Source organism: Trichophyton benhamiae (assembly GCF_000151125.1).
Source record: "Trichophyton benhamiae CBS 112371 chromosome Unknown contig00476.0, whole genome shotgun sequence".
NCBI classification, from domain to species: Eukaryota; Fungi; Ascomycota; class Eurotiomycetes; order Onygenales; family Arthrodermataceae; genus Trichophyton; species Trichophyton benhamiae.
Genome location: NW_003315108.1, coordinates 602546 through 627888, shown reverse-complemented (window position 1 = coordinate 627888; position 25343 = coordinate 602546). Strand labels below are relative to the sequence as shown.

The following is a 25343-nucleotide window of genomic DNA, read 5'->3' as shown; positions in this document are numbered from 1 at the left end:
AGGCAGCAAAAGAGCTCTTATCGTGGCTGACCGGCGCTCCGAGGCGAGGCAGAGACAGTAAAGCAGTCTTCAGTTAGACAGCCAGATGCTATCGACGTAGTAACCGCTATTAAACAGTGTTGCGTGAGGCTGTTATCTGCGGGTGAAGTTGGCAGCTCCGCGTAGGATGGTCGTTTTTTTTATTTTATTTTTTTTTTGGTGAGGTTTTCTTTTTCGCTTTTCTTGTCGATGTTAGAAGAGGAAGAGAAGAAGAAGAAAAAAAAAAAAAGGCTGCTTTTTAAAAAGGATGGCAGTGCCAGGCCTCTCTGGTCAAGCACAATCACCTTTAGATGTATGATTCTTCTTTGACTGCGTTTATTCTTAGAGTGGGCAGTGAAAGCTGCTCTTCCATGCATGTAACTAGCTCATTGTTCACCCAGCAGGGCATGCAGGAGGCCGTTCAGTGCCCACCAAGATGCTGGGGAAAAAGCAGACAACAGTGACTCTCGCAGCCAGCTCGCCAGTTACCGCGCAAAGATACATGCCTACACAGTAGATCCATGCATAGGGAGATCCCGTAGCCGTCGATGCCGCCGTCGACGTCGATTTGTTTGTTTCCCGCTTCGTATCGCGCCAGCCGAGGATCAGTTTCAGCCTCCGACACCGGCAAGCAGCAAGAGTCAACACAAGCAAAAAGTCAACTTCTAGCTACACCTTCTTCTCTCCCTTCCTCTTCCCTATCCCACCGGCTATTCGGCCCTCGATGAACCCGTGCTGCTCTTCTATGCTGCTGAGAAGCCATGTCTCGACTGTGAGCCATGACTTGTAAAGTCCGTTGCGGCATCCTGTGTCCTCCAGCCTGGCCCAGTCACCTCCCGCAAGGCCTGAGCTGCACCAACTCGTGAATGAATGGCACCGCCGGCATGCTGCTAAGCCAGTCGAGTCGGTGCCGGCAGAGCGCTCGCTGGAGATGCTGTCGGCAGGTCCGCTGTCTCTCCGCAGACAGCCAGAGGCCTCCTCCGTGGCGGCCTGGCTCCGTTCTCGATGAGTATGGACCGCACCTTGCGCATGACGGATGAGTTGTTTACACCTTGACTGACGACGAGTATACGACGGCAGCTGGGTAGAGAGAGACGTTCGGCCGATCAGCCTGCGCCAGTTGACCTTTTTTGGTCGTACGCTCACTGAGAGCAGACTCATCAGCTCTGCGAACTACGTCCGGACGGAGCTCCCCACTAGGTACACCATGCCGCCATATAACCAATTTACTTAACATTTTCCAGGTTTGAGTGCTGACGAAAATAAAAATAAATACAGGATCGCCCACCGTCTACGTGATATGCAGAAGCTGCCGTATGTTGTTGTGACGAATCCTCATCTCTCCTATGTCTACGAACTATACTACAAGGCCTTTGAGCGCTTCCGGACAGTTCCCGAGATCAAAACAATAGAAGATAATGATAGATACTGTGACATTTTACGCCATGCTCTCAAGGAGCATCTTACCGTTATTCCCAACCTTGCAATGGGTGTATTGGAGTGCCAGGACTTAGTCAAGCCTGACGTTATGGACCGGTTTATGAATACTCTCCTGCGAGCGGTATGATCGCACCATATTATCTTTATAGTGGCTTTACTGAGGCGAAACTAACATGCTGGTATAGAGAATATCACGACGGGTGATAGCAGAGCAACACCTGGCTCTTACAGAGACATTCAATTCACCATGGCATTTCCCAGATTCGTCCGAACGCGATATGGGTGCAGATTTCGTCGGTGAAGTTTTCCTCAAATGTAACGCAAAGGACGTTGTAGAGCGCTGCGGAAAGCTAGCCCGTCACCTACTGCGACAAACTCTCGGTCCGGACGCAAGAATTCCCAAAATATCCATTCAGGGTCATCTTGGTGCTACATTCCCTTACATTCTAAGCCACCTGGAGTATATAGTTGGAGAGCTGCTCCGCAATTCCATGCAGGCAGTTATCGAGAAATACAAAGACAGCAATAGCCCACCACCGCCGATAGAGGTGCTCATCTGCGAGGCTCCACAACATGTCATTATCCGTGTCTCAGACCAGGGCGGCGGCATTCCTCGCGATATCCTCCCCTATCTCTGGTCATTCTCCAAGGGCCCTCGTTCGAAAACTCGATTGGAGAACCTTGGCCAGATTCACGCCATGGCCGCAACTATGCAGGAACTGAATGTTTCACATCAAGACTCGTCAAAAGTACCCAGAGGAATAAAGGAAAACTCCCTAGACTCTCTCAGTTCGCGTCCGCCTAATCTAAGGCTCGGAATGGGCCTCCCGATGAGTCGTGTCTATGCAGAGTACTGGGCTGGAACACTCGAGCTCCATAGCCTCGAGGGATATGGTGTCGATGCTTTCCTACAGATTTCTAGGCTGGGGAACCAGAACGAGCAAGTGTCGAAGCGAGCGGCTATCGATGCTGTATAAACTATCTTCCGTCACACACCGAATTATACAGCCCCATATTTCACTCCTACCCTATAAAAACCTCCCCATATATAAACTACATTGCCACAGGTGGACACAAACATCCCGATACCCAAACACCACTTCTTCCTCTTACCTCTCTCCTCTGTTCTTACTTGGCGGATTAACATGATCGACTGGCTATTGCTCTCCATTTTTATCCAATTAATAGGCAAATACAATTACTTGTGCATCGATCTTTGTACGCCATGCCCATAGAATTGTACAAAGACACGATCTCGTGCTACCAACCAAAAAAATTTACCACGTGATTCGGCTTCCTCTGATGACATCATATCGATCTAAATAGACGCAGGATGCGCTTGCCGATTTTACGTTAAAGTCAACAAGCGCGAGATAGTAAACAGTCTCTCCTGAAGAAACAATGGAGCGGTTTCGCTCACATCCCTCCATGAATAAGTCCATGGTTATATTCTATAGGCAATATCGTGCTTAAGAACTCGGAAGCTAGAAGTTGATTATTTTGACTTAGCCCGTTATCTTACGTCTCAGCAGCCATAAGCTCCATCAAGCTGTTATTTCCTGAATTCGCATCAGCGCTAAGATGTCTGAGACCTGTGCAGGTGTTATCATTGTTCTAGTGACTCTCCTCTGTAGGACTCGCCCTGTGATACCCTATCTCCCATCCGTATGCATATACAGAAGCGCTAACATAGTTTATCTCAGTCCCGCCGGCTGGGGTCTTCTTCATCGGCGGCTGCTCCCCGGACCTCTTTATCAACGTCCTCTTGACTATACTTGGGTAAATCAACTCTTCCCAGAAACGCCGCTGAATACTGGCTGATTATTTTGCCCTCGAATAGATATTTCCCCGGCCATATCCATGCTTTCTACACGCTATGGGTGTATTATGAGGCCAAAAGCAGGGGTCATGAAGGTAGACAGAGAGCAAGGAAGCCACCGGGTATCTTTTCAAAGAGGATTTTGAATGGCGGCGAAAGATACCATTTCTCTGATCAAGAATCTCCCATGCAGCAAGGATATGGTACAAGTACCACTCAAGCTCCTGCTACTAACGGTGGCCGACAACCGGCATAATAAATATCGAAGAGGACTTGAACCTAATGTATACGCCTCTGGAGTGTGTGTCGATGACTTCTGGATGAGAGACAGATAGGAGTTGGGGTAGTAGAAACCATTGTTATTCTTTCCCGCTTGGCTTGGGCGGCGTGTACCACTATTAATATCTCTATAAACAGCCTTTGTTGTTAGTCCGTTTCTCTATTGGCAATTCAATGGTATAAATCCTCTATTTCTGTTCTTGTTAAATGCCTGACCAAGGATGTCAAAATAGAAGTTTATCCATTGGCTAATGTGGTCGGAAGATACCCGTCTGGAGGTTCTGCCCTTAACAGCTAGGATGACGGTAGAAAGAAGGGTATAATGGAGAATATACTGTAACTATTGTATTAAATATACCCTGTAGAGGTTTACCCGCGCAAGATACCCGGGAAATCAAGAAGTAGCTGGCTTCTTCAAAGCTGGGAAATTAAACGGTTTGCTCCTCCCACTAAGTGTGCCTTTAGAGCCAGCGTTCTGAAGAAACAATTTTCCAAAAAGCCCGCCGACATTCTTTTCCATGTTTGTATTCGAGCTCCAGCGCAACGAGCCTATCCAGGGCTGCACGTTCCATCCAACAATCAGTTTCACCCCTTCCTTCTCTGCTATCGATCCCGAAATATCAGTTATCTGATATTTTGGTTTCTGGTTCCGGAGCTTTAGTTTCCCAGGTACGACAGTTTTCTCGGTGTTAGCTTTGGTCTTGCTTTTGGAGTTATTGCGTTTCGACTTCAATGCCTTTGCGTCTGGGAAAAATCGGGACTTCAGGGATTCGAGAGAGTAAGGTGATACAGAGGCTGGAATGATTTTATCCCATATTACCGCTTCGGTCGTTTGCGACTGGTTTGAGGCAGAAGGGTATGAGGCTAGAACGTAGACGAAAACTTGCTTTGTGTTGAAGTGGAAGAGAGAGGTCAAGTCTGAAGGAGAATGTATCAGTCATCAGGCTCAGAACAATCTGGTTTGAATCATATTCATAAACGTACCAGCGTCTAAATCAAACTTGACTTGCGCATATTCTTCTCGTCTCGAGGCATAGTAGTGAGGCCTTCCCTTGACTCTATTTACAAACATTAGCACAGCATTTAGTATATTAGCTATTAGGGTATGACCGATGGAATTCCTCTGGTAGGATAGACCATTGGCTTGACATACACTTGTACGTTCGACACCTTTATGCTGGTGGTAGGCTCAGCTGGATGGAGGAAATCTGAAGCGGCAATAATTGCGCCCAACACAAGAGCAACCGTGGTCAGAAATCCAAACACACTCTGAAAGCGGGTGGAAACTGAATGCATTGCGGCAGCTTGGGACAACCGTCCTTACATCCACTGAGCCGTGAATAGCTTCGTGGCTATGGCTGTTCTTCAAAGCTCCAGATGAGGCCAGATAAGATTGACAACCTGGGGCTATACTAGCTAGGCGCTCGGTCCATATTAATTCGTGTCACGTGATTGAATTTCAGCCCTGGAGCGGTTTCCATGATATATAGACTGGAAAGAGACGGGAGACAGTAAGATGTTGACTTAAAATAACAATAATACGCAGGAGGTAGAACTCGTTACATCGCTAATACAATAATCTTCGCCTCCCATTGCTCCTGCGGGAAGTGAAAAAGGCCTCAAACCCGGACGAACGCCTCGAATGCAGTCCCTAGTATGCCATGGAAAGCATCATTCGAAAGGGGAAAACTCTGGACAATATAATAAAGGACAATAACGAAAGAGAGGAAGGAAGGGAAAGAAGAGATCTGCATGTCACGCAAGGGGAACATAGTAACAGAAAATCAATAACGAAAACAATAAAAGATATCGAGGGAGTGAGGCGATGAAGTCTGGTTAGTTATAGTGAAGACAGGGGCCTATCACGGAAAGGTCGAACTGGAAACCGCAGCATTTGGCTTCCTTGGAGGCGGTGTCATAGGGACTTGAATGGTTTCCTCGCTAGGTTTTTCGGTTTCATCAAGCTTGTCCTGCTTGGCGGTAGCATCAGACAAACTTAGGAGCATAAGATCACTGGATGAAGGAACAGTGCTAGCTACTGGTGTCTTCGGGGTCTTCAGAGAGTTAGATATAGGGGATGCTTTCTCGCTTCTGAGGCGGCGAGGTGATGAACGAGTAGGTGTCACCGGAAGGTTTAAACCAGCGTGTTTGGCTGCTGGCTTTGGGGAGGCTTTGGGTACATCAGACTCGTTTCGATCCTCATTAGTAGCAAGGCTACCTTCTACCGGGGTATTGACCAGGAGAATATTCAAAGACTTTGCATCAGCCATAAGCGGTTGGTTTTCTCCCAGCTTTCCATCCTTCAGTGCCTGTTGCTCCTCATAAAGCTGACAGAGAAACTTGCGTAAGCGAGACCGAAATAAACCTGGTTTCATGGCCGGCCAATCCTTATTTTTGTTCATTTCCTTGCGAAGCACAGATCTCACGAAATGGTCTGGATCCCGCACGAATTTCTCAAGATATGCGAGTAGATATAACCCACAGTCAGAGAAGTTCGGCTGATGCGGTATCTGTTTTGCATTCAATCCGACTATTCCTTTGGAGTCAATGGTCAATGAGCGTTTTGTTTTGGCTTCCTCCTCAAGATAATCCCGGAGGATCCCAATAGTAGGGCGCCGTGGGCAGTTTAACGAATCAAAAACAATAATGGCTGGCTGGCTTTCGTCGTATCGAACGCCCGGGTTCCGACCTTTTTTACCACGCTTCTTTGCGGCCTTGGATGTTTTGGAAGCAGCTTCTGGTTCAGGCACACTCGAAGGTTTGAGAGAATCTGCTACAGGCTCAATAGCTTTCTCCAGCAATAATGTTGCTTCCTTTTTGTAAGGGAAGTAGGAGACTTGGTTCTCATCCTCGTCCGGCCATTCTTCGATTTCTGGATGCTCAACTTCCTTATCATCGCCAGAAAAATGAGGCTCTGAATCATCTTTCAGGGTCATAGAAGTGAATGATTCTCGGACCTGGTTTTCCTTAGTAGCATCGGAAGGTGAGTGGTCAACATCCGGCTTTGATCTTCCAACTTCAGATGGTACTTCAAGAACGTTTGTTTCCGTAGCGCCCGGTATTTTTGGCATCTCGCCTTTTCCGCTACTTTCTGAACCAGAGCGATTATCCACCTTTGGTAAAAGCAAGGTTGGCAAATTGCAGATAATTGCCACGTACCAATGGGCATTCTCATTTATTGGTACAACCAGATAATCAAAAGCGAATATGTCAAAGGACCTTGTCCATTTTTCAACACCCTGATAATTAATTCCTCTCTGGCCTTTAGAGGTATTCGTTAAGGTCGCAAAAAAATAGGAGTTGAAGAAATATATTCGTCTCGCTAAATCAGGGCGCTGGCGTTCCAGATGATGCTCGAGAAATCGAATGTATAACCCAATGAGATTGTCGTTTAAGAATTCATGCGGTCTGAGTCTGTCTAAGTCGTGTTCTCCCACCTCAGCCTTCTTCTTACCAATTGCTGGGTATACAAGAGGACTAATTTATGGTAAGTTCGAATTCCACATACTATATATTGGGGAATTACCTACTTCTGCCACCTTTTACCCGGCATGTCAAGGATAGAAGCACCCGTATTTGTTTCGTCTTCATTGTCACTAAAAATATACGTACCACTCAGCAACTACTCCTTTTAAGTGATAGGATAGAGGGCATATAACATACCTTTCGATTTCAACATTTTGTTTCCGCGAAAATGATCGTGTTTTTCGAAAAGGAGTTGGAGTTTGGTATGTCTTAATAGGAATAGATGTAGAGGATTCCGCACGGCTCGGAGATGGGTGAGCGTGGCTTAACTTTTCAATCGAGCGGTTAGAAGGAGGTTGGTCACCATTTCTAAGGTTATCACTCAGTTTCAATCGTTTCGGCCAAACACTTTGTGTATTCTTCTCGCTTTCAGTATCTGTCGTCCTGTATTTCTGGGGATTTTGTTTATCCATCGTTATTACATTCTTCTGTAACTGTTCGGACTCCAGAAAGAGCTTCTCCATATGCTCCCTAATGCTTGATTAGTTACATATTTTCTACTAGGGAGCCCGCACGTAGGGTTAATATATACCTTTTCCTTGAGTGCCGCTTAAGAGAAGGTGATCTTTTTTGAAGAAATCTCCAAAATCTTTCTCTCTCTTGATCACTGGGAAACTCAATATAAGCAGATTCGGTGCCTGGTTTCTGCGACCTTGGAAAAGAGAGTCGAATTTTGCCACAATTGACTTCGCTATAATCCATTTTGTTCGCCCTCAATATGTCGAATGACCGAGCCTTCGAAGAGCCTACATTAACACTAGCAGGAATCACAAGAAACTTGGAAGTCTCTGTATTGTAAGCTAATCGGGACACCGGTTCTGCCGAGAAGTCGCCATAACGAAACACACTGATGTCAAAGGTTACTAGTGATTGCTTCCCTTTCGATTTCTTCTCTATTGGCTGCTGAGAGGCTTTCCGGTCTGCGGTGCCTGTAAACCTAGTGTGACGAATGTTGCTTGGTGAAACTTCTCTTTTGAGGCTACTGTGCTCTTTCCAAGTATCCGGAACGGTCTTGTTTCCTTGAAGTTCATCCGGGCTCTCCCTTAGATCATCAATGTGCCGATCATTGCTTTGGGAGGAACGGCAATTCACTCTCTTCTCTATTTCCTTTGGGTAATACTGTATCATTGCAGGATCTGGAACTTCCACCACTACCGCAGGGACTGTTCGGTCACGGGGTGTATTATGAGCGGTAGACGTATCCTTGAAGCCAATACCGGTGGCATCTGTTTGCTCTTGTTTTGATCGCTTTTTAGGTTTCTCGTCTTCTGAATCAGTGAATGCATCTGCTCTGCGACCAGTCCATGGTTTACTCTTCGGAGTCACAGGAGCTGGGGATTCTCGGCGCGGATTCGTGATGCACCCGTATTTTGAAGTTGTTTGGGGTATGCTTTTCTGTGGTTGAACTGGGGTTTGTGAAGGAGACTTTTCAGCTATGATATTGGTATCGGAGGTTTCTGGAATGGTCAACGGTGGCTCATTCTCTTCAAGATCAATTATTTCAGGGGATTCTCGTTTCAATCGCTTTCTTGGTGGAGTAAACTCTTCATCTGAATCAGGTATAACCGTAGAACTATCCAGTTCCAAAGGTTTGGGTCTGGAGAAAGGAAGACTCGGCACCGACGAAGACTGATTTACCCGCGTTCCTGGCTTGACTCCGGTGGTATTTGTGGGCTTAAACGTCTCATGTTTCTTCGCGATCGAGCCTGGCAGGATAGGAATTGCACGGCGGTCCCTTGTAGGTCTGGAATGGAGAGTTAGCAAATCGTTATAATCACGTTCTCCGAATAAACAAAAATGGAACCACATAACGTACTGGCTACCTTGTAGCAGTCGCTGCTCGTCCCTATAGCTTTTTCTTTCATCCTTGCTCAGTTTGCGACTGGAAACCCCCATCTATCAGCTTTCACTTCCAACCACTCAAAAGGTTGGTAACCAGCTTCGTTTACCCTGTATCTTTCTTCTTGTGCCCAAATATGGAGGTAATATTCGACAGGACTTCTGGCATCCTGATAACAGATAGTAAATGATTAGCCCATGTAACTACTAGGGGAAAAAAAGGGAGACTTCAGTAGCGAACGAGCGGGCTATGCAAAGGGAACCGGAGAGATAAAACTAACCCTTCCTATAACTAGTACGGTGTCACAAGGGTTCAACACGGTTCCTGACTCTCTCTTATGACGATGATTGCCCTCTCCCGAGGCATAAGTGTTCGCTTTTTATCATGAGCTGGGGTGCAGTGACTGTGTAGCGAAGCTCCAGAAACCATCACCCAGCCTTTCACTGTTATAATTATTTAAGGTCAGTGAATTTCGAGTAGCATTATTCCTGTGAATGAACAATGGGAAACCACTCGAATTATAGGCAGAGGGAATATCTGGACAATGAATGTGGTGGTAGAGAAGGGAGTGAATATAAAGAGAGGTTGTTTGTCTTAAACTGAGTTATCGATAACTGACCAGAGGCATGACAGTTTTTAGGGTTTGATAGACCAACATCCGCCACCAATAAGCGCATAGCTTGCTGCTCTCTTCTTCCTGAACAAAGATGAAAACATGAACAAATGCCAGAGATAAAGACCTGCAGAAGGGCTACCGGTGTGTACGTTGCTACAGATGCACATTATTATAGTGACTACGAGGAAAAGATGGAGGTAAGCCGTGGAAACAGTTGGCTTTGACCATTTCTGCAAAAAGACAGTACACCCGTGATGCTGAAATAATTGAACCCAGGAACCCAGAAGAAAGCGTTACCATATCTCGATGTGGTTTTCGAAATAGGCATTAATCAATCATGATAAAACAAGAGAAGAAACATAGGCGGAAGAGAGATAAGAACAAGTCAAAGAACGAGTAGAAGGTAGGAGGAAGGATAACAATAGGCTAGACATATAGGGGGTATGCCGGTGAATAGAATTTAGCACTTAAACAAAAGTAGTGTACATCGGGCCTGCTGGAGCAACTAAAAAGAGTTCCTGATTAAGAATTCGCGGTATTCTTACCCCTTTCGCCAGTGGAATCTTCCTGGTTGGCGATGCGGCGGCGGTCAGCACCTTGATTGTGGTGATGATGGTGGTGGTGACCGGAATTGCCGCTGGATTTATCCAGGCGCGCTTGGTCTATAGCTGATCTCTGTGCTATGCTGTCATCATGGCTTTTCCAGATAATGTTTGTATCTGGGGGGAAGGCAAGAAGCCGCTTAATGGTTTCCCTGTGCATCGATGTCAGCCATCATATTCTACGGCCAAAACAAGAAGCGGAATTAAATGTAGCATACCTGATCTTGATGTTGCGGCCACCATCGATCTTGGTCCATATACTCAGAACGTCCTCCCCACTCCTGACACTGAGGACCGCGCCGCAGACCTCATCGCTTGCCTCAGCAAACTGATCCCCAATCATTGCCAGGAGCAGATCTTCCCAATATCGATCCGCAACTCCCTTCTTCAGTCTGATAATCCACTTGCCGCCCTTTTTATTGGCCTCATCCTCCCATACAGGACGAATGTTTTTCTTGAATATATGGTAGTCCGATACAGTCGGTAGCAAGGAAGGTCGTTTAAGGTGTGAATAAACGGTCCAAAAGCTCTCCACGGAAGATATGGAGGCGAGAGGGATAGTGGATTTCTCGTAATCAGAGTACTTGGGTGTCGGAGGACGGTACCAGACGATCCACGTAGACTTGAGCGGAAGCTCCCTTACTCCGTTATCCTTGTTGGACGAAGACGCGGACTTGTCAAGAGAAGACGAAGACGCCTTTGACTTGACTGGTTTCCAAGCCCCGCCTTCCTGGTCAGCTTGTATATCTCGCTTATCACCTTGTTGTTTACCGGCGATAGCGTCAGGGGAGTTGGCGGTCTTAGACGACTTCGCCGTCGATCCGAATGAAGCGAAGGCACCTGAGCCCAGCCCAAAGGCAGATGATGCGGCCACGGAGGGGGAAGAGACCGTAGAAGAGAGAGGCGATATGGCGTTGAATGGGTTTGAGCGAGGGTGCGAGCCGTCGAAGCGGCCTGCGGAGCGACCACGAGATGAATCCGACTTTCCAGCACCGTCTTTACTATCAGAGCCGGACGTCGATAAGGAGAGTTTTGCAGAGCTACAGATAGTAAAAAGGAGAAAAAGAAAAGAAAGATTAATACTTGTTCTCCCCACACTGGAATATATGACGATGCAGAAATCCAACAGACGGGACTGGGGCTTGTCCAATTTGTGCGAGGAGGGCAGCAGGATGAGACACTTACTTAGATCTTCGAGTCCATAAATTAGCGTTCTCCATTGGCTTACTTAGTCAAGGATATGATAAGTTAAGTATGCAGGGCGAGCAGGAGTGGCCGCGCAAGAAGTCGATGGGAGGATAAAAAAATTCCTAGGCTCGTTTTTTGCGCGACGATTGTGATGAAGCGAAGAGTGTGTCGAGATGATGTGCGGGCGGCGACCGGGATAAGAAGCGTAGATATCAGCAGAGCGTAGGGCAGGTGATAGGGCGAGCAGCTGGGACGGGCGTGAATCGTAGAAATGAATAATGTGCTTGAGCTAGAAGTTTGCCTGATACAAGAGAGAGAAAAAGATGGCGGAGAAAGTTGAACGAATCAAGCTTTTGCCGCATCTCAATTTTACACGCGCGTTTACTTCAAAAGTTAGGCCTAATATGGTTAGCACATCACGTGTCAGGCGTTTATTTCATTCCATTTTCCACGCGGCTTTCCTTGCGGCCGCGAAGAGATGATTGTTTGCATCATTTGATGATGGCGTCACGCAGCCTCAAACGGCCATTCCACTGAGAATCCCATGCCCAGTGATGCTCAATGACGGTCAATAACCATAGGAGGATAGGCTGGGTGCGGGATCCTGTCTAGTGGTTTTGTCTAGACGGGCTTTGGGCCTTGCACAGGACAGACATATCGTCCGTGCCTGGGAAGTGTTGTTGGTTACCGGTAGTTAGAGATAAAAGTGTCAAGGAAGTATACAAGTGGCAGCGCACGTCATACTTGATCTATATAACAGTGAGTTGGCTTATTCCAACCCCCAGGCAAGTTTGAATACTCCAAAAGTGTATCCAGTTAGGTTGTTCACAGGGCCAAGCAAGCAAAATGGCTCTTCTGTCATTGGCTGGTGGGATTTCATATACATGTCAACCATCCCATCGGGCAGAATGGACAGCTCGTAAAGCTAGCTCCCTCCCTTCTGCATCCCCGAGAGTTCCAGAGACCAGTGGAATTTGATGGGATCTCCAGACACGACGAAGTGATAGCGGAGCCTACCCTGTTCCCCCTTCCCCAACATCCGGGAACCAATGGTCGTCTGACAACCAGACACCGAGAAGGAGAAGGACGTTGAGCATTGTACGAATCTGGACAAAGGTTGGCGCCTCTACATAAGCCTCATGTACCTCACCGTCTCTGCTGTCAAGCGACTATGCCTGGTGATTAACGGTGCATTGGCTCAAACACCATCCCGCATAAATCCAGATGCCGAAATGACGAAGCCCGTTAACGTCCGTCCTCTTCAAAAGTCCGGAACCAACAAGACCACAGATATTCTGTAGCTATAGCGGCATATATTGCCGTGTGTTTCTCGGCACACCTCATACTAGCAGCGTCAAACATCAAACACTCGGACTTAACAATTTGAGGTATAGCCGGTTAATCAGGCCGGTTAGTTAGAGGTACAGAGTACGGATACTACTGAGTACGCTTTGCATTCTCCCAATATGGAGAACCTGCAGAAAATCTGCGGAACGGAGCCAGCTACGGGAGGCGGGATGGGACCTTGAAAGCCGCCGCGTGGCATCAAGACCAGATCGAGATAATTAACGACTGTCAACGTTTTTTTTTTTTTTTTTTTTTTTTTTTTTCCCCTCTCTGTTGCTTTCCCATCTGATCCGAGGGTAACTACGTGAGGGGATAGAAAGGCGGGGGAAAATGAGAGGGGCGCAATGCACAGTCTGGTCTCATACGCCTACTCTGGATGCGTTGTACATGGATACTCTGCAGCCAGGCATGCCTGTGTTGTACTCCGTCCTCTGCACCCTGGCCTTCCGCGTCGAGCGGCAGCAACCCGCCTGGTCGAACAGCCTCATCGGTGGCATGCCTGCACTCTACTTACGCAGCGAGGTACATGACTAGCTGGAGGGAAGAAAAGGCGAGCAGACGCTGCTTTCTTACTGGCGCAGAGCGATATCTGACTACCCAATGCGGAAGTTCGCAAGGGGTTTTGTGTTATTCGCTCTTTGCTTTTTCTGCCCCCGCTTGGCGGTGAGAGCGCGGCAGGGACCCACAGCTCAAAAGGGAAAGCGGATGGCTTGCCGCCCTCTGGCGCGTTTCTTTTTCGCTGTTTGCGCCGGGTAACGCCCAGACGGGTACAAGATACAGAGATACAGAGATACAGAGATACAGAGACACAGAGACACAGAGACACTGGGATACAGAGACACAGCCGTGACAAGAGAATCGGCGACAGCGAAGACAGGATCCGGAGAAGTCCCCATCGGGAGGGGGCCGCTGACCCTCCCACTATTGCGAATAAGCGAAATCGACGGTTAAAGTGGTGTTGGCGCCATTATTAGACTTGACTAGTTCATGCCGGCTACCTGGCTCTTGGACTTGATGAGCGGCCATCAAACCATGGTGTGGGAACAACTCGGATGAGCCGTAGCTACTCCCGCCCACTCTATATTAATGGTCCGAATAGCCATCTGTTTCTGGAAGACACGATTGGCAGGGCTCGCAATCGACGTGTCCAGCATCAGCTTACTCCGTACGGAGTATACAAATATGGACTCGTTTGGCTACTTCACCAAGGCCGGATAGTGATAGTCACTTATATAATGGCCTGGCAGTCAGCCAACTATCATGCAACCACTGCCATCTGCCTAGCTATATATATGACGAGATAAGGAAACGGTTTCATGCAAGTACGCAAATCAAGGACAGCAGCAGACCAGTCTTGCGCACCAGACTGCCGCGCACAAAGGAGTGACCACCAGGCCTCTTCCTGGTGGCGGAGATAACGGCGGGCTGGCTGTTTCCCCAAAAAAGTAGGTGGTTGGATAGACAGCTTTGTCTTAGCGCCCTTTTCCGGCTAGTTTGATGACCAAGAGCTCCTGTCGCATGGTAGTCGAAAAAGCAATATCCCTCGCGGCCTTGCATCTTGCACCTTGCAAGTCAGCGCCTGTTCCTCTGCTCGGCGATGTGTCTGTCCCTCTCCATGCGTCATGCACGCTGTATTTTGTTGCTGTGCCTTTTTTTTTCAAATCATTAACTAATTATTTACTCTGCTTTTCCTTTTTTTTTTTTTTTTTTTTTTATTTTTGCATCTAATCTCAGCGTATAAGCTCTCGTCAAACGAAACCCGGAGTGCGGACTGCGGCTCCATACCATAACAATGCGCTGCCCACATATATATAACACACCAAGGAGGCCGAGTACCGCAAAGGGCTATCCGCTAAGCAGGCAGCACCGTACCGAATGAGACGCATTCGCTGTCTAGCTTAGAAAGGGCGCCATACATACCGGTTCTTCCCAACCTTCTACTCACTTAAATTCAGACATAATAATAATTCAAGGCACCAAAGCGGTCATTGCAACTGTATAACTCAACTTGTTTGCCATTTCCAGTCCTTCTTTTTTTTTTTCCCCTTCGCTCATACTCAATCCTCGATTTGAGCCGTGTCATCGTCATCGCAGCTAAGTACTAGTGCCTGAGCGGTCCTCATACCAAGTTGAGGAGCATATCCATTTATTTAAGAGCGGGCAAGAAGGAACTTTTGAGATGATGTTTGAGAATAATTCGAAACCACTGTCTTCATCTTCACCAACATCAGCATTATCTCCAGGAACCTGTGCTAGAGTTAAAATTTCCTCGAAAATGCCGTTTATACCCTCTTCAACAGACGTTTGCAATGGTTATATGAGACCCAGCATCATCGACCTGTCTAGAACGGAGAACTTTCTTTTACGGGATGAGCTTGCGGACATTGTCAAGACTGCCAAAACACATGATTCTCAGGTATATCTTTTGTGCATATATATATTCGATGGATGCATCAGTGCTTTAAACTTCGTTGTTGCTAACATTGAGATAGCATCATTTTTCCTCACACGATGACGTTGGAGATTCAAGGCTGTTGTTGGAGTGTTTGGCAAGGCTCTTCAACAATTACTTCAACCCTTGTATTCCAGTCAGTCGATCACATATTGCTACTGCTCCGGGCGCAGCTGGCTGCCTCGATGCACTTCTGTATAATATTTGTAATGCCGGTGATGGTGTTCTTATACCCGGACCCCAATGGGGTAAGTCATATGGACCTGATACATGTGAAACATAAATAGGCCAATGCTAACCAGGACACTCATCGCTTAGGTGACTCGGATATCGAGATGAATTATTCTTATCCCGGTGTTAAGACAGTAACGGTGAACACCAACACCTGCGGAACAGCCCACCATTTTCTCAGAGTTTTGAACGACGCCATCGACAGTGCGCCTTGCAAAGTCAAGGCATTGGTTTTAAGGAATATGAGCAGCTCATTTGGCGAATGTTACCCGCAAGAGTTTCTTGAAGTTGCCCTTAAGTTCTGCCAACAGAGGCGCATCCACTTCATCTCCGACGAAGTCTATGCCCTCACATCTTTCTCTTGTGCAGAAATATCGGACCCCGTTCCGTTTGTCTCAGCTTTAGCTTTAAATGCGCGGGCTTTGGGGTGTGATCTATCGAGGATTCACACTATATGGAGTATTAGTAAGGATTTTGGAGCAACCGGTGTTCAAGTGGTATGTCAGCCCTTCAAAGAAAGCAGAATTTTACTCCGAACAAAAGAAGAGAATCAAAGGCTAATGGCACCCGAACCAACAGGGCTGTACGGTATCACAAGGCAACAAAGAACTTATCCGTGGGCTTATCAACACACCAGATTCCCGAATAACACCAGCATCATTGGCGTTTGCAACCTCTCTCCTCTCCAGCCCCAGGCTACCCATCTTGATTGCTCTCAACTCTGCCGGCCTAGCCGAATGCTATATGCTCATCACCTCTTTCTTTGTGCGACATGGTATCAAATATATCCCCGTTAATGCAGGCCTAAGCATATTCGCCCGTCTTGCACCCAACGCAAGGTCGCGGGACGAGGAAATGGAGATCGTACAGCACCTGAAAAACGCAGGTGTCGTGGTCAACAATGCTGGAGGAAGTTTTCATAAGACCTTTAAGGAGAAAGGATGGGTACGGATGTCCTTCTCCATTGAACCAAATCAGTTGCATGAAGCCCTAACCCGCATCGAACTTGCTTTGGGATTGGGACTGAGATGAGTCATCTTTTATGATTTTTGATGAATAGCATTTTTGATGACGTGACGTATTGATGGCCCTTTGATTCATTTCATCCCTCGACAGGGCAGGGATATTTTTATTCAAATATGTACCTAGATATCCTTTTTAACGGCTAATAGTAATGGACGTCAAGATGAGCTAACGAGATGCTTCTTCCCGCGCCAAGGCGGTAAATTTTCGTAACGACGCTTATGTAACTAATATTTATCCGCTCACCCAAAACGGCTATTTTGCACTGTTGCACTGGCTTATGTAATTTGTTAGTGAGATTTGATATTTCAACTTTTTTTCTTCGTCTTCAATTTTTCTTCCTTCCTTCCTCCATATTCAACGACCACCAACTCAAATCATCGCTAGTTGCAGCAACACTTTCTGTTTATCTTAACTGCTTTGGCGATTCCGATGTGTGCGTCCAGATCGATGCAAAGCCCGCTTATAAAACCATCAGCACGAGGGCTCTCTGGAGCTTCCATGACCCGTTGATGACCTTCTAGTAGGGACAACCAGATGAACGCGTCTGGGACTCATGTCTATGAATTATATCTATAATAGCACAATAGGGATAATTCATTCTTATTTTTCTGCTAGATTTCTGTTCTCCCTATCCCAAGGAAGCTCAATTGGTACTATTATTTTTGTAAGCAACATAAGTCTCTTTTCTTCCACCCACTTGGTGCCTCGGATGCGAGCACTGCATGATATGATGATATATATTAGACAGCTCTGGTAATCTGATATGCTCAGCTGCATTTACACTCGTGGATCAATGATCTACGTTGCTGGAGGAGCTTGGAGATCAAATGGCAAAGTCTGACATGCATGCTCACCGTGGCGCCAGCGACGATATGTCTGCTATGTTCAAGATAGCTAACGGACGTCCACTGCGAATTTAGATTTTTGCTGAATAGACTGTGATATAAGAAATATGTATATGTCCTTGTCAAGATATATACACATCGAGCATTTGCTGATCTGAGACACGGCTTCCTCGTCAGATGTGACAGAGCCAGAAGTCGCAAGAATTAATGGAGAAAGGGTAAGCGGACATCGCCATTAGAACGGAGCCAAGTAATATTGCCTGACACTTGGGCTTTCGCTACTCTGGCAACTGTTATGGGCATTTCAGACTGTATTTCTTCTCATCAGTGAACTGGCGATTTCGAGAGGAACCACTGTGACCAGCGGCGCCGCACTTGTCAACTAACAGGTGAGGAAGAGAGGCTTGAACAGTCCTTCAAGGGTCAGTTATTCTTGGGCCAACATATGGGTAGATGGTACCATTTACTAGTACAACATCCAGTATTGATCCATTTTGACGAGCTGTATCATCTTAATACAACGTCTTTTACTCGCAATATCACTTTATTCATATCCAATACTGGTATTATCTTGCCTACTTGTAATTCTGCAAAAAAGTCCAAATTCGGTGTCTCGACGAAAAAACAATGCTTCAGTCAACCTGCAGCTACTTAAAAGGTTGCGGTGGGTATCTAGGAATCAAGAAACTAACGGCTGCCAATAATCATCCAAGATTTGTAAGTTAGCTAGGATGCGCATACAAAGTCCCGTTCCGGAGCTCGTGGATGGTCTCATTGTCTGAAGGAGATCCAACGTCTGCATACCGCTTTCCGTCTCGTAACTCATGGTATGTAATTCGTGATTCCCGTCGGCGTTTTCTGATAGCATTCCTTAGATGGCTACCAGTCTCGCTAGCAGACCTGCTGCTGACACTAACACTAATGCTTTCGCGATGGCTATTGCGAGAGGCATTCCTTATTACTAGCTCAGCGCCCTCTTGTCTGTACCATTCCCTAAGATTTGTAGCAAAATCTTGTTCTTCAGTGCCAAATTCAACTGGCGTACCATCAACTTGGACATCTACCTCGCCGCCCTGGGGAAAAAATGCCCATGCACTGGTTTCCATATTGTTCAGTATCATCATATGATTTAAACTCTGAACCCGGAAATTCCGTAAAAGAATTGCGTCTCCTTCTGCAGGAGCTGGGAGTGCGTCTTTCTCCCGGTGGAATATTTGTGCAGTCGTCGTGGATCCTCCAGATGATTTGTCGGTTAGTTTAAGGCTGATGTGATAGTCTTTAGCACCTTTGACTGCACGACTGACGGAGGTGATATCAACAACTATGGCGATGCAATCGATCAATTGGTTAAAGTTCTCGACTAGGCGCGAGAGTGGACAAAAGTATGAAAGTCGGGTGCGTAGTCCGGAAATTTCTAGGTTCATAGTTGGTTCACTTGCGGGCTCAATAGAAATGTGGTCATCAGAGGGGATCTGATGCGTAATTTCAGGGCCGTCGCCAGACCGATGATCGCTTACTTCCGTCACCTGAACTTGAACCTGGGTAGCCCTTGCTTCCCCAGCTTGCACTGGATCGGGCAGAGGTACGCTTGGGTGCTCTGGAAGAACGTAAGAGTGGGAGTCATTCGAAATACCAGCTTGACCATCAAGACCGGGAATAGAAAGTTGTATGTGTTCCGTGGACTGGGAATTTTCTGGCGTAGGTAAATTAGGATCCATCTGGACTGGGAAATGCGGGATGCGTAGACTAGGATCTAACTGGGCCCAAGAGACATGGGTATTTTCAGGTGTGCGGAAGTCAGTGGGCTGTGGTGATAGGAAATGTGACATTAGTTCTTCCCCGTGTAGGTTTCCCGGATGGTCTGCAGAAATCGCAAGTTCCGTAGGAATATGAGAAGCTCTGGGGTGGCACATTGCACCAGATAGGTAATTGCGAAGGTCGTGGTGCGAGAAATCAGATTCAGTTGTAGGGGGAATACCAGCAGCAATCGGCGAAAATGATACAGACATTTCTTGATCTCCCATATACGGGTGTACCGCATGGTTCACCGCACCGTTGTCATGTTCCCAAGTTGGAAAAGAGGAGTGTTGGTTAGAGTTGGTGTCGGCTGTGGTGCTAGGAATTTGGGATTCTAACACATCTTTACAGGTAGTATCTTCCACACGTTCATTCAATGCGGATTTCTCACTAGAGGGTGTTGCAGAACGCGAGGAAGATTCTCTACCACTGGAAACAGAGGAGCTGGCGCTTTTGCTAGCCTGTACTTCAGCTGTACCTTCGCCTTCCGAATCAAGGGCTTCTGATTCATCATCAGATATAACGAAGATCTCTTGTTTATTCGGTTCCGTTGCTGGATGGGCCGGCGAAACGTTGTCGTTTCCGACATCACTTGAAACATTGCCATCTGAAGAGGCAGGATGTTGAGTGTAAGATTCTGGCGATGGAGAACTCTCCAAATGCTCAGCATCTGGGGTAGAGCTATTGTCGGGGCTCCGGCTACTCTTGTATACCCCAAGTCCATCTTGAGATGGTCTCGTCGTGCCCCTTTTGTCCTCTACTGAAACAATGGACGAAGAGTCACTGTAGGTGGAGAGTAGCTCCGTATTTTCATGGTGAGGTATCGCATCTTCTGTCACATTCTCTGGGGATCTGCGATTATCAGTAGAAGTGGAATTATCCAAATGTCCAGTGCATAAATGGGAATCGGCTAGTAGATCTGAAGGACGATCAGATGGCACCTGTTGTTCTCTCTTGGACGCATCATGGGGCAACTCTGCCTCTGTATTGCGATCAAAAGCCTCGTTTTGGTGGTCCTCCGGAGATAAGTGTGTCTCCACGGTTTCCTGTAGACTCGCACCCTCATTGTCGGGAGGAAATTCTTGGTCTGCGGAGTCGACAGGTGCCATGTAATTGTGTCCTGAGGTCTCAGCTACCGCCCCAGGCTTGCGTAGAGCCGGAGTATCTGAAGAAGCAGTCGGATGGAGTAGAGGAGTCTGTGTATCCAGAGTATCAGGAGGTAAGGGTGGCTTATACATGACAGTAGCTGGGTTTTCTGCGGCCGGCTGCAAGGCTGTGCCATGCTCTATAGCTTGAGTTATGCTTAGATGATTTGAAACTTCTGGAACCAGGGATTCACTATTAACAGCGGGTTGGAACCTTTGGATTTCCACTGAATTTTGGGCATCAGTTTCGTGGACTTCTATGCTCTCCTTGGTAGGTAGGAAGTTTTCAGAGGGCAGAGATGGCGAAGGCTGCCGGTTTTCGATACCTTGTTCGCCCGATGCCTGATCTGGGCTATTAATTTCTGCCTCTAAGTTCTCATCATCCCATATATCCCCGTCTTTCGTAGGGCTGGGTGCAGAATCCACGAACACCCACTCGCTGCTCGGACGGCTGAACCTTGTTCTCTTTCTCCCCTTTCCTGGTATATATCCATCTTCCTCCACTTGGCCATCGAGTAATGGCGAGCTAAATAGCGTGTTCGATCCTCTGGAGAAAGCAGGCGACGCCCAGCTTTGATTTATTGTAGATATAGGGCTCGAAAAGCCAATGGATAGCTTTTTTGGTGTGACCGGTAGCTCGGTAAGCCCTTCATTTGCTCCTTCATGTTGGCTGAGTTTTATATTGACTATACTCAACGGTATAGAGTTACGTTGTGCCTGTTTAAATATTAGTAACTGAAACTCCTTTCCACAGACGAACTACGCCTACCTCCAGGAGGACTCTATCGCTGAATATTAAGTCCCACTGTGAATACTCCAACTGTCCCGAGTCGGCATGGCTACTGCTTTTCCATTTAGCTCCCTGTAAGCTTAGATAAACCGTATCACCGATTCCGATACTGGACTTCGCAACAGCTTCGGCAGCACTATCACGAAATATTGCCTTTATCTGCCCTTTTCCACCGCGTAAACGGGGATCCGGTTCTGAAAGGAGTAAGCCAAATTGCTTGGTAGCAGATGAAAAGGGCCAAAGAAGAATCACCACCGCGTGGAGGTATCGCTCTCCGGGGGAACCGATGTCGGGGAGAAGGGAGGCAATAGGTGTCACCGCAAGACCGGAGAATTCGCTTGCGGTGGGTTTGTTATCCATGCTGTCCGATACGCCATAAATATTCGGTGAGGTCTCTGGTCTTATAAGAACATCAAGAATAATGATAACAAGAATAGTATGGAGATATTATGCCGAGTTTACTTGAAATATTCACGTAGCTCTGTGATGGATTATTGGAATTTCACAGCCGCGCCAGGGTCCGTGCTTTCCCTTGGAGCGCCATTCCTAATGTAATAAATTACTTACTAAGCCATTGCTTGTATCATTGCAGATGGTGATTATAAGTAAACCATGTGATATAGTCATACAGGATTAAGTTAAGGAGTTACTATCTTTAGAATAAAGCTGATAAACTATGTAAATTACAATACATCCTTATTTCTGGACCAATGATATCCGGCTCCTCTGTATTACCTCGTTAAACTTTATGAGTCATCCGGAATAATGACATGTTTGCCATGCCGAGGTTACCGCTGATTGGCTGGTTTTGTAGAGAGGCAGCATTTCCGAAAGATACGGCATCTTGGGTGCAGTCATGATTTATACACACGCCCGACTCGAAGGGGCTATGCATTTTGTTATGGTATAAATGAGTTTACTAATAGATGCAATTGGCTTATATTTAAGTATACAAGTTATCTTTCTTATATACTGCCATCCCTCTTTGTTTTCATAGCACACCAATCTTCAAGATGACTAGAGCAACCCCACCAGTGCGGAAAGTTGCTATTATTGGAGCGGGAGCTTGTGGCTTGGTTGCTGCTAAGTACGTTTTTACCATGAGGAATCTAGTAACTATGTCACTAATGCAGGCCTAGATATCTTCTCGCTGAACAATGTTTTGAGCAGATAGATATATTTGAACAGAGAAACCATGTTGGTGGCGTATGGAACTTGACCCCACCAGAATGTAAAGGCCAGGCCGTTACTGTTATCCCATCAGAAGACCCGAATACCCCTTTGGATATACCATTCTGGCATAGAGGCTCTAAGTCTTTTACAAAGGAGGCAATATTTCTTTCCCCGCTGTATGATGGACTTGAGACCAATATACCACATGGGCTTATGCAATTCTCCGATTTATCATTCCCTGACCGAACTCAGTTGTTTCCACCATTTGAAGCTGTTCTTGAGTATCTGAGAGAATACAGTCAGGACGTTGAACATCTTATCCAATTTCAGGTGCAGGTCGTGGACATTAAACCTGAAGATAAGAGCCTGGGGACTTGGGCAGTTACCCGGAAAGATCTAGTTAGTGGAGTATTCCAAACCGACATATATGACGCAGTTGTGATTGCAAATGGGCATTACAATGTGCCATATGTCCCGTCGATCCCTGGAATATCCGCATGGAAGGAAGCGTACCCCCAGGGAATAATCCATTCAAAGCTATACTTCGACTCTACGCCGTATAAGGACAAGAAGGTTGTTATTGTTGGGAATTCTGCTTCTGGTCTAGACATTGGGGCGCAGATTAACAAAGTCTGCCAACAGCCTCTCATTTCATCAGTCAAATCGGAGTCTTATTTCTTATCGGGGGTAGCGTCAGATCGAAAAGAATACCCGCCAATTGCCGAGTTTATGCCACCGGAGACTCATACTCGTGCAATCCGGTTTTCCAATGGTGAAATTATAGAGAATGTTGATGTTGTCCTTTTCTGCACGGGATATCTTTACTCCTTTCCCTTTCTCTCTGGGTTGGACATGCCCGTGGTTTCCGATGGTGGTAGGACGTTGCATGTGTATCAACACTTGTTCTACATTGAACAGCCAACACTTGTGTTTCCAGGATTACACCAAAAGGTTATCCCGTTCATACAAGCGGAGAATCAGTGCGCTGCATTTGCTCGAGTATGGTCTGGGAGACTTAATTTACCTTCGAAGAAGGAGATGTATGAATGGGAGAACTCCAATGTTGAAGCACGAGGCTCCGGGAAAGCCTTTCATGCCTTAGCTTATCCACTTGACGCTGATTATCTTAACGAAATGCACGATTGGGTGGCAAGCGCGAAGCCACGGCCTGGACTGGCAAATGGCGGACATGGAAAATGGGGAATAAGATGGGGTGAAAAGGAGAGGTGGATAAGATCCAAGTTCACCTTGATAAAGCGAGAATATGCTGCGCTTGGAGAGAAGAGAAGAGCGTGTCTGACACTTGAAGACCTTGGTTTCGATTTTGAGGCATCGAAAGCAGCAGAGGAGAAGAATTAAACAATGTGACCTATATTACGAACTTAGCAAGATAAACTGCCCTAGAGTAATAAAACATAGACTTTGCCACAACCGCCTATCAACGCTCACGGAAGCACAAGCGTGAAACAAGGGCATCTCCCTGCAGCCCCGAACTAGCCCGCCCACTAGTGAATTAGTTCATGAATTAGTTAACTAGTTAGTCAAAATTGCTTCCCGGTTGTGATAATTAAATAGGCCACTAATTAGCCCATGACATAACACCACGTGACCCTCGGTTCAACTAACTAAGAACTCCCATGGATGCATAACACTAAAACATCTTCTCTTCTCTCTCTCCAGTCGCATAACTAGCCGGGCTCCTCTGTGCAATGCCATACCGTCAGAGCCACTGGTAGCTGTCTTCTTTCTATAGAGCTCGAGTTTCTAGTTTCCTGCTTATATGAAAATGGCTTCCTTTTACTGTTCGGCAGTCTAAGATGGGTCCCGGAGCCAAAGGTACTACTACTCCATCCAGCTCCAGTTCGCAAGCATTGGACAGTGGCACTGCGGCCAGCCAGCATCTAGAAAATTATTCGCCCTCTCAATTACCCGGGAAAGAGTCAGTCTACAGTAGCCAGGAATACCCAATCAAGTTTATACTTGACGAGTCTGGTGGCAAATATTTAATCGCGTGGGAGGGCCCATTCGAACCGACGTGGGTGAGTGAGCTTGCCATTTGAAGAGCTTCCCCTACGACGAGGCGAAGATATATATATTGACGTATTGTCTATGATGCTTCTTTATTTATTTCGTGCCCTCAGCAATTTTGAAACCTCTTTCTTTTATACTGAACATACGCTTTTGGTTATAGGAGCCAAAGAGCTGCGCTAGTTACGCGGCTGTGCGTGCTTGGGAGGTTGAAAAGCAGAAAAGATATATCTCTGCAAAACAGTACAAGGAACAAAGGCCAAGGAGAGCTTGCCAAACTCCTCGTCGCAAACCACTGGACCTCGTCTCTTCTTCATCACCAGGAACCTTTACCCAACAGAGTATTGAGGCCTCACAGCCATCATCCACCAACCCAAACTCATCCAATCCCTCGTTTTCCCAAGTAACTGCTTCCAGTGGCAGTATATTTTGCCCTGAAACCCAATCTCAAAGCACCCAGGCATCCCGCGAATCATCTGGCCGTGTAGGCGGAAGCTCAAGTATCGCTTCGGCTGAGAACCAATCGTCGTATCATACCCAAACACCCAGGCGCATCTATCAATATAGTCAGGAATCCAGTATACCTGATTCCACTGCTGCTACCTGGGTACTGGAATCTACTGCCAGTTCATACGCCTTACGTGGGCGAACGCTAACTTCTACACGTGGATCGCCTCCGCAACAGCTTCACCAGGACACGGAGCAGAATCTTGAATTTCTAGCACGTACTTACCAGCCATCGCAGGGTACTATTAGTACGAGTAGTACTACCCACTCTACTTCCCTTGAAAAAGAGCACAGTCAACGTAAATTGCGTGATCGGTTTATCGGTCCTGAAGTGCTGGAAACCCCGCCCTCTCAATTGCCCATTCTGGATAGGTTGGAGGGACTATCCCATCAAGTAGGTGAACCAGGCTTTGAAATCGACAGTCCAATAAGCCGTAGGGTCACTGATCAAAGCTTCCCTGGTAAGCATAGCCACCCCTTAGATGAGTATCTGATTAACTGACTTTACGTTTGTTTAGAATTTCAGACACCGTTCATCAATTATAATACGGTGACTGAATCTTGCCAATTAATTCCGAAGTCAGAATACCAAGGTGCGGTTGATCAGCACAGGTATTATAAGGCGTCACTGTCTCGTTCTTTTATTGAGGAATCGCTGTTAGCTACCGCAAGTTC

At 46.8% G+C, this 25343-nt stretch overlaps 8 protein-coding genes across 8 annotated transcripts; 4 read left to right on the top strand and 4 right to left on the bottom strand.

The window, feature by feature from the left end:
* Positions 1–1318: 1318 nt before the first annotated feature.
* On the top strand, positions 1319–2435 carry ARB_06862 (uncharacterized protein; the record flags this gene model as incomplete). Its single annotated transcript, XM_003015056.1, has 2 exons — positions 1319–1579; positions 1644–2435. The coding sequence occupies 2 exons, from the start codon at positions 1319–1321 to the stop codon at positions 2433–2435; spliced, it is 1053 nt and encodes a 350-aa protein (XP_003015102.1).
* Positions 2436–3950: 1515 nt separating this feature from the next.
* On the bottom strand, positions 3951–4852 carry ARB_06861 (microsomal signal peptidase subunit (gp23), putative; the record flags this gene model as incomplete). The annotated part of the gene is made up of 3 exons (XM_003015055.1): positions 3951–4474; positions 4541–4614; positions 4710–4852. The coding sequence occupies 3 exons, from the start codon at positions 4850–4852 to the stop codon at positions 3951–3953; spliced, it is 741 nt and encodes a 246-aa protein (XP_003015101.1).
* Positions 4853–5418: 566 nt separating this feature from the next.
* Positions 5419–8977, bottom strand: ARB_06860 (Ulp1 protease family protein; the record flags this gene model as incomplete). The annotated part of the gene is made up of 4 exons (XM_003015054.1): positions 5419–7033; positions 7087–7152; positions 7220–7552; positions 7614–8977. The coding sequence occupies 4 exons, from the start codon at positions 8975–8977 to the stop codon at positions 5419–5421; spliced, it is 3378 nt and encodes a 1125-aa protein (XP_003015100.1).
* A 1082-nt stretch (positions 8978–10059) lies between these two features.
* ARB_06859 (uncharacterized protein) lies at positions 10060–11359 on the bottom strand (the record flags this gene model as incomplete). Its single annotated transcript, XM_003015053.1, has 3 exons — positions 10060–10291; positions 10358–11179; positions 11325–11359. The coding sequence occupies 3 exons, from the start codon at positions 11357–11359 to the stop codon at positions 10060–10062; spliced, it is 1089 nt and encodes a 362-aa protein (XP_003015099.1).
* Positions 11360–14856: 3497 nt separating this feature from the next.
* On the top strand, positions 14857–15189 carry ARB_06858 (uncharacterized protein; the record flags this gene model as incomplete). Its single annotated transcript, XM_003015052.1, has 1 exon — positions 14857–15189. One exon carries the CDS (start codon positions 14857–14859, stop codon positions 15187–15189), a length of 333 nt encoding a protein of 110 aa, XP_003015098.1.
* A 155-nt stretch (positions 15190–15344) lies between these two features.
* On the top strand, positions 15345–16389 carry ARB_06857 (uncharacterized protein; the record flags this gene model as incomplete). Its single annotated transcript, XM_003015051.1, has 3 exons — positions 15345–15374; positions 15414–15854; positions 15937–16389. 3 exons carry the CDS (start codon positions 15345–15347, stop codon positions 16387–16389), a joined length of 924 nt encoding a protein of 307 aa, XP_003015097.1.
* A 1561-nt stretch (positions 16390–17950) lies between these two features.
* On the bottom strand, positions 17951–21320 carry ARB_06856 (uncharacterized protein; the record flags this gene model as incomplete). The annotated part of the gene is made up of 2 exons (XM_003015050.1): positions 17951–20887; positions 20940–21320. 2 exons carry the CDS (start codon positions 21318–21320, stop codon positions 17951–17953), a joined length of 3318 nt encoding a protein of 1105 aa, XP_003015096.1.
* Positions 21321–21973: 653 nt separating this feature from the next.
* Positions 21974–23492, top strand: ARB_06855 (FAD dependent oxidoreductase, putative; the record flags this gene model as incomplete). Its single annotated transcript, XM_003015049.1, has 2 exons — positions 21974–22047; positions 22100–23492. 2 exons carry the CDS (start codon positions 21974–21976, stop codon positions 23490–23492), a joined length of 1467 nt encoding a protein of 488 aa, XP_003015095.1.
* Positions 23493–25343: the final 1851 nt, after the last annotated feature.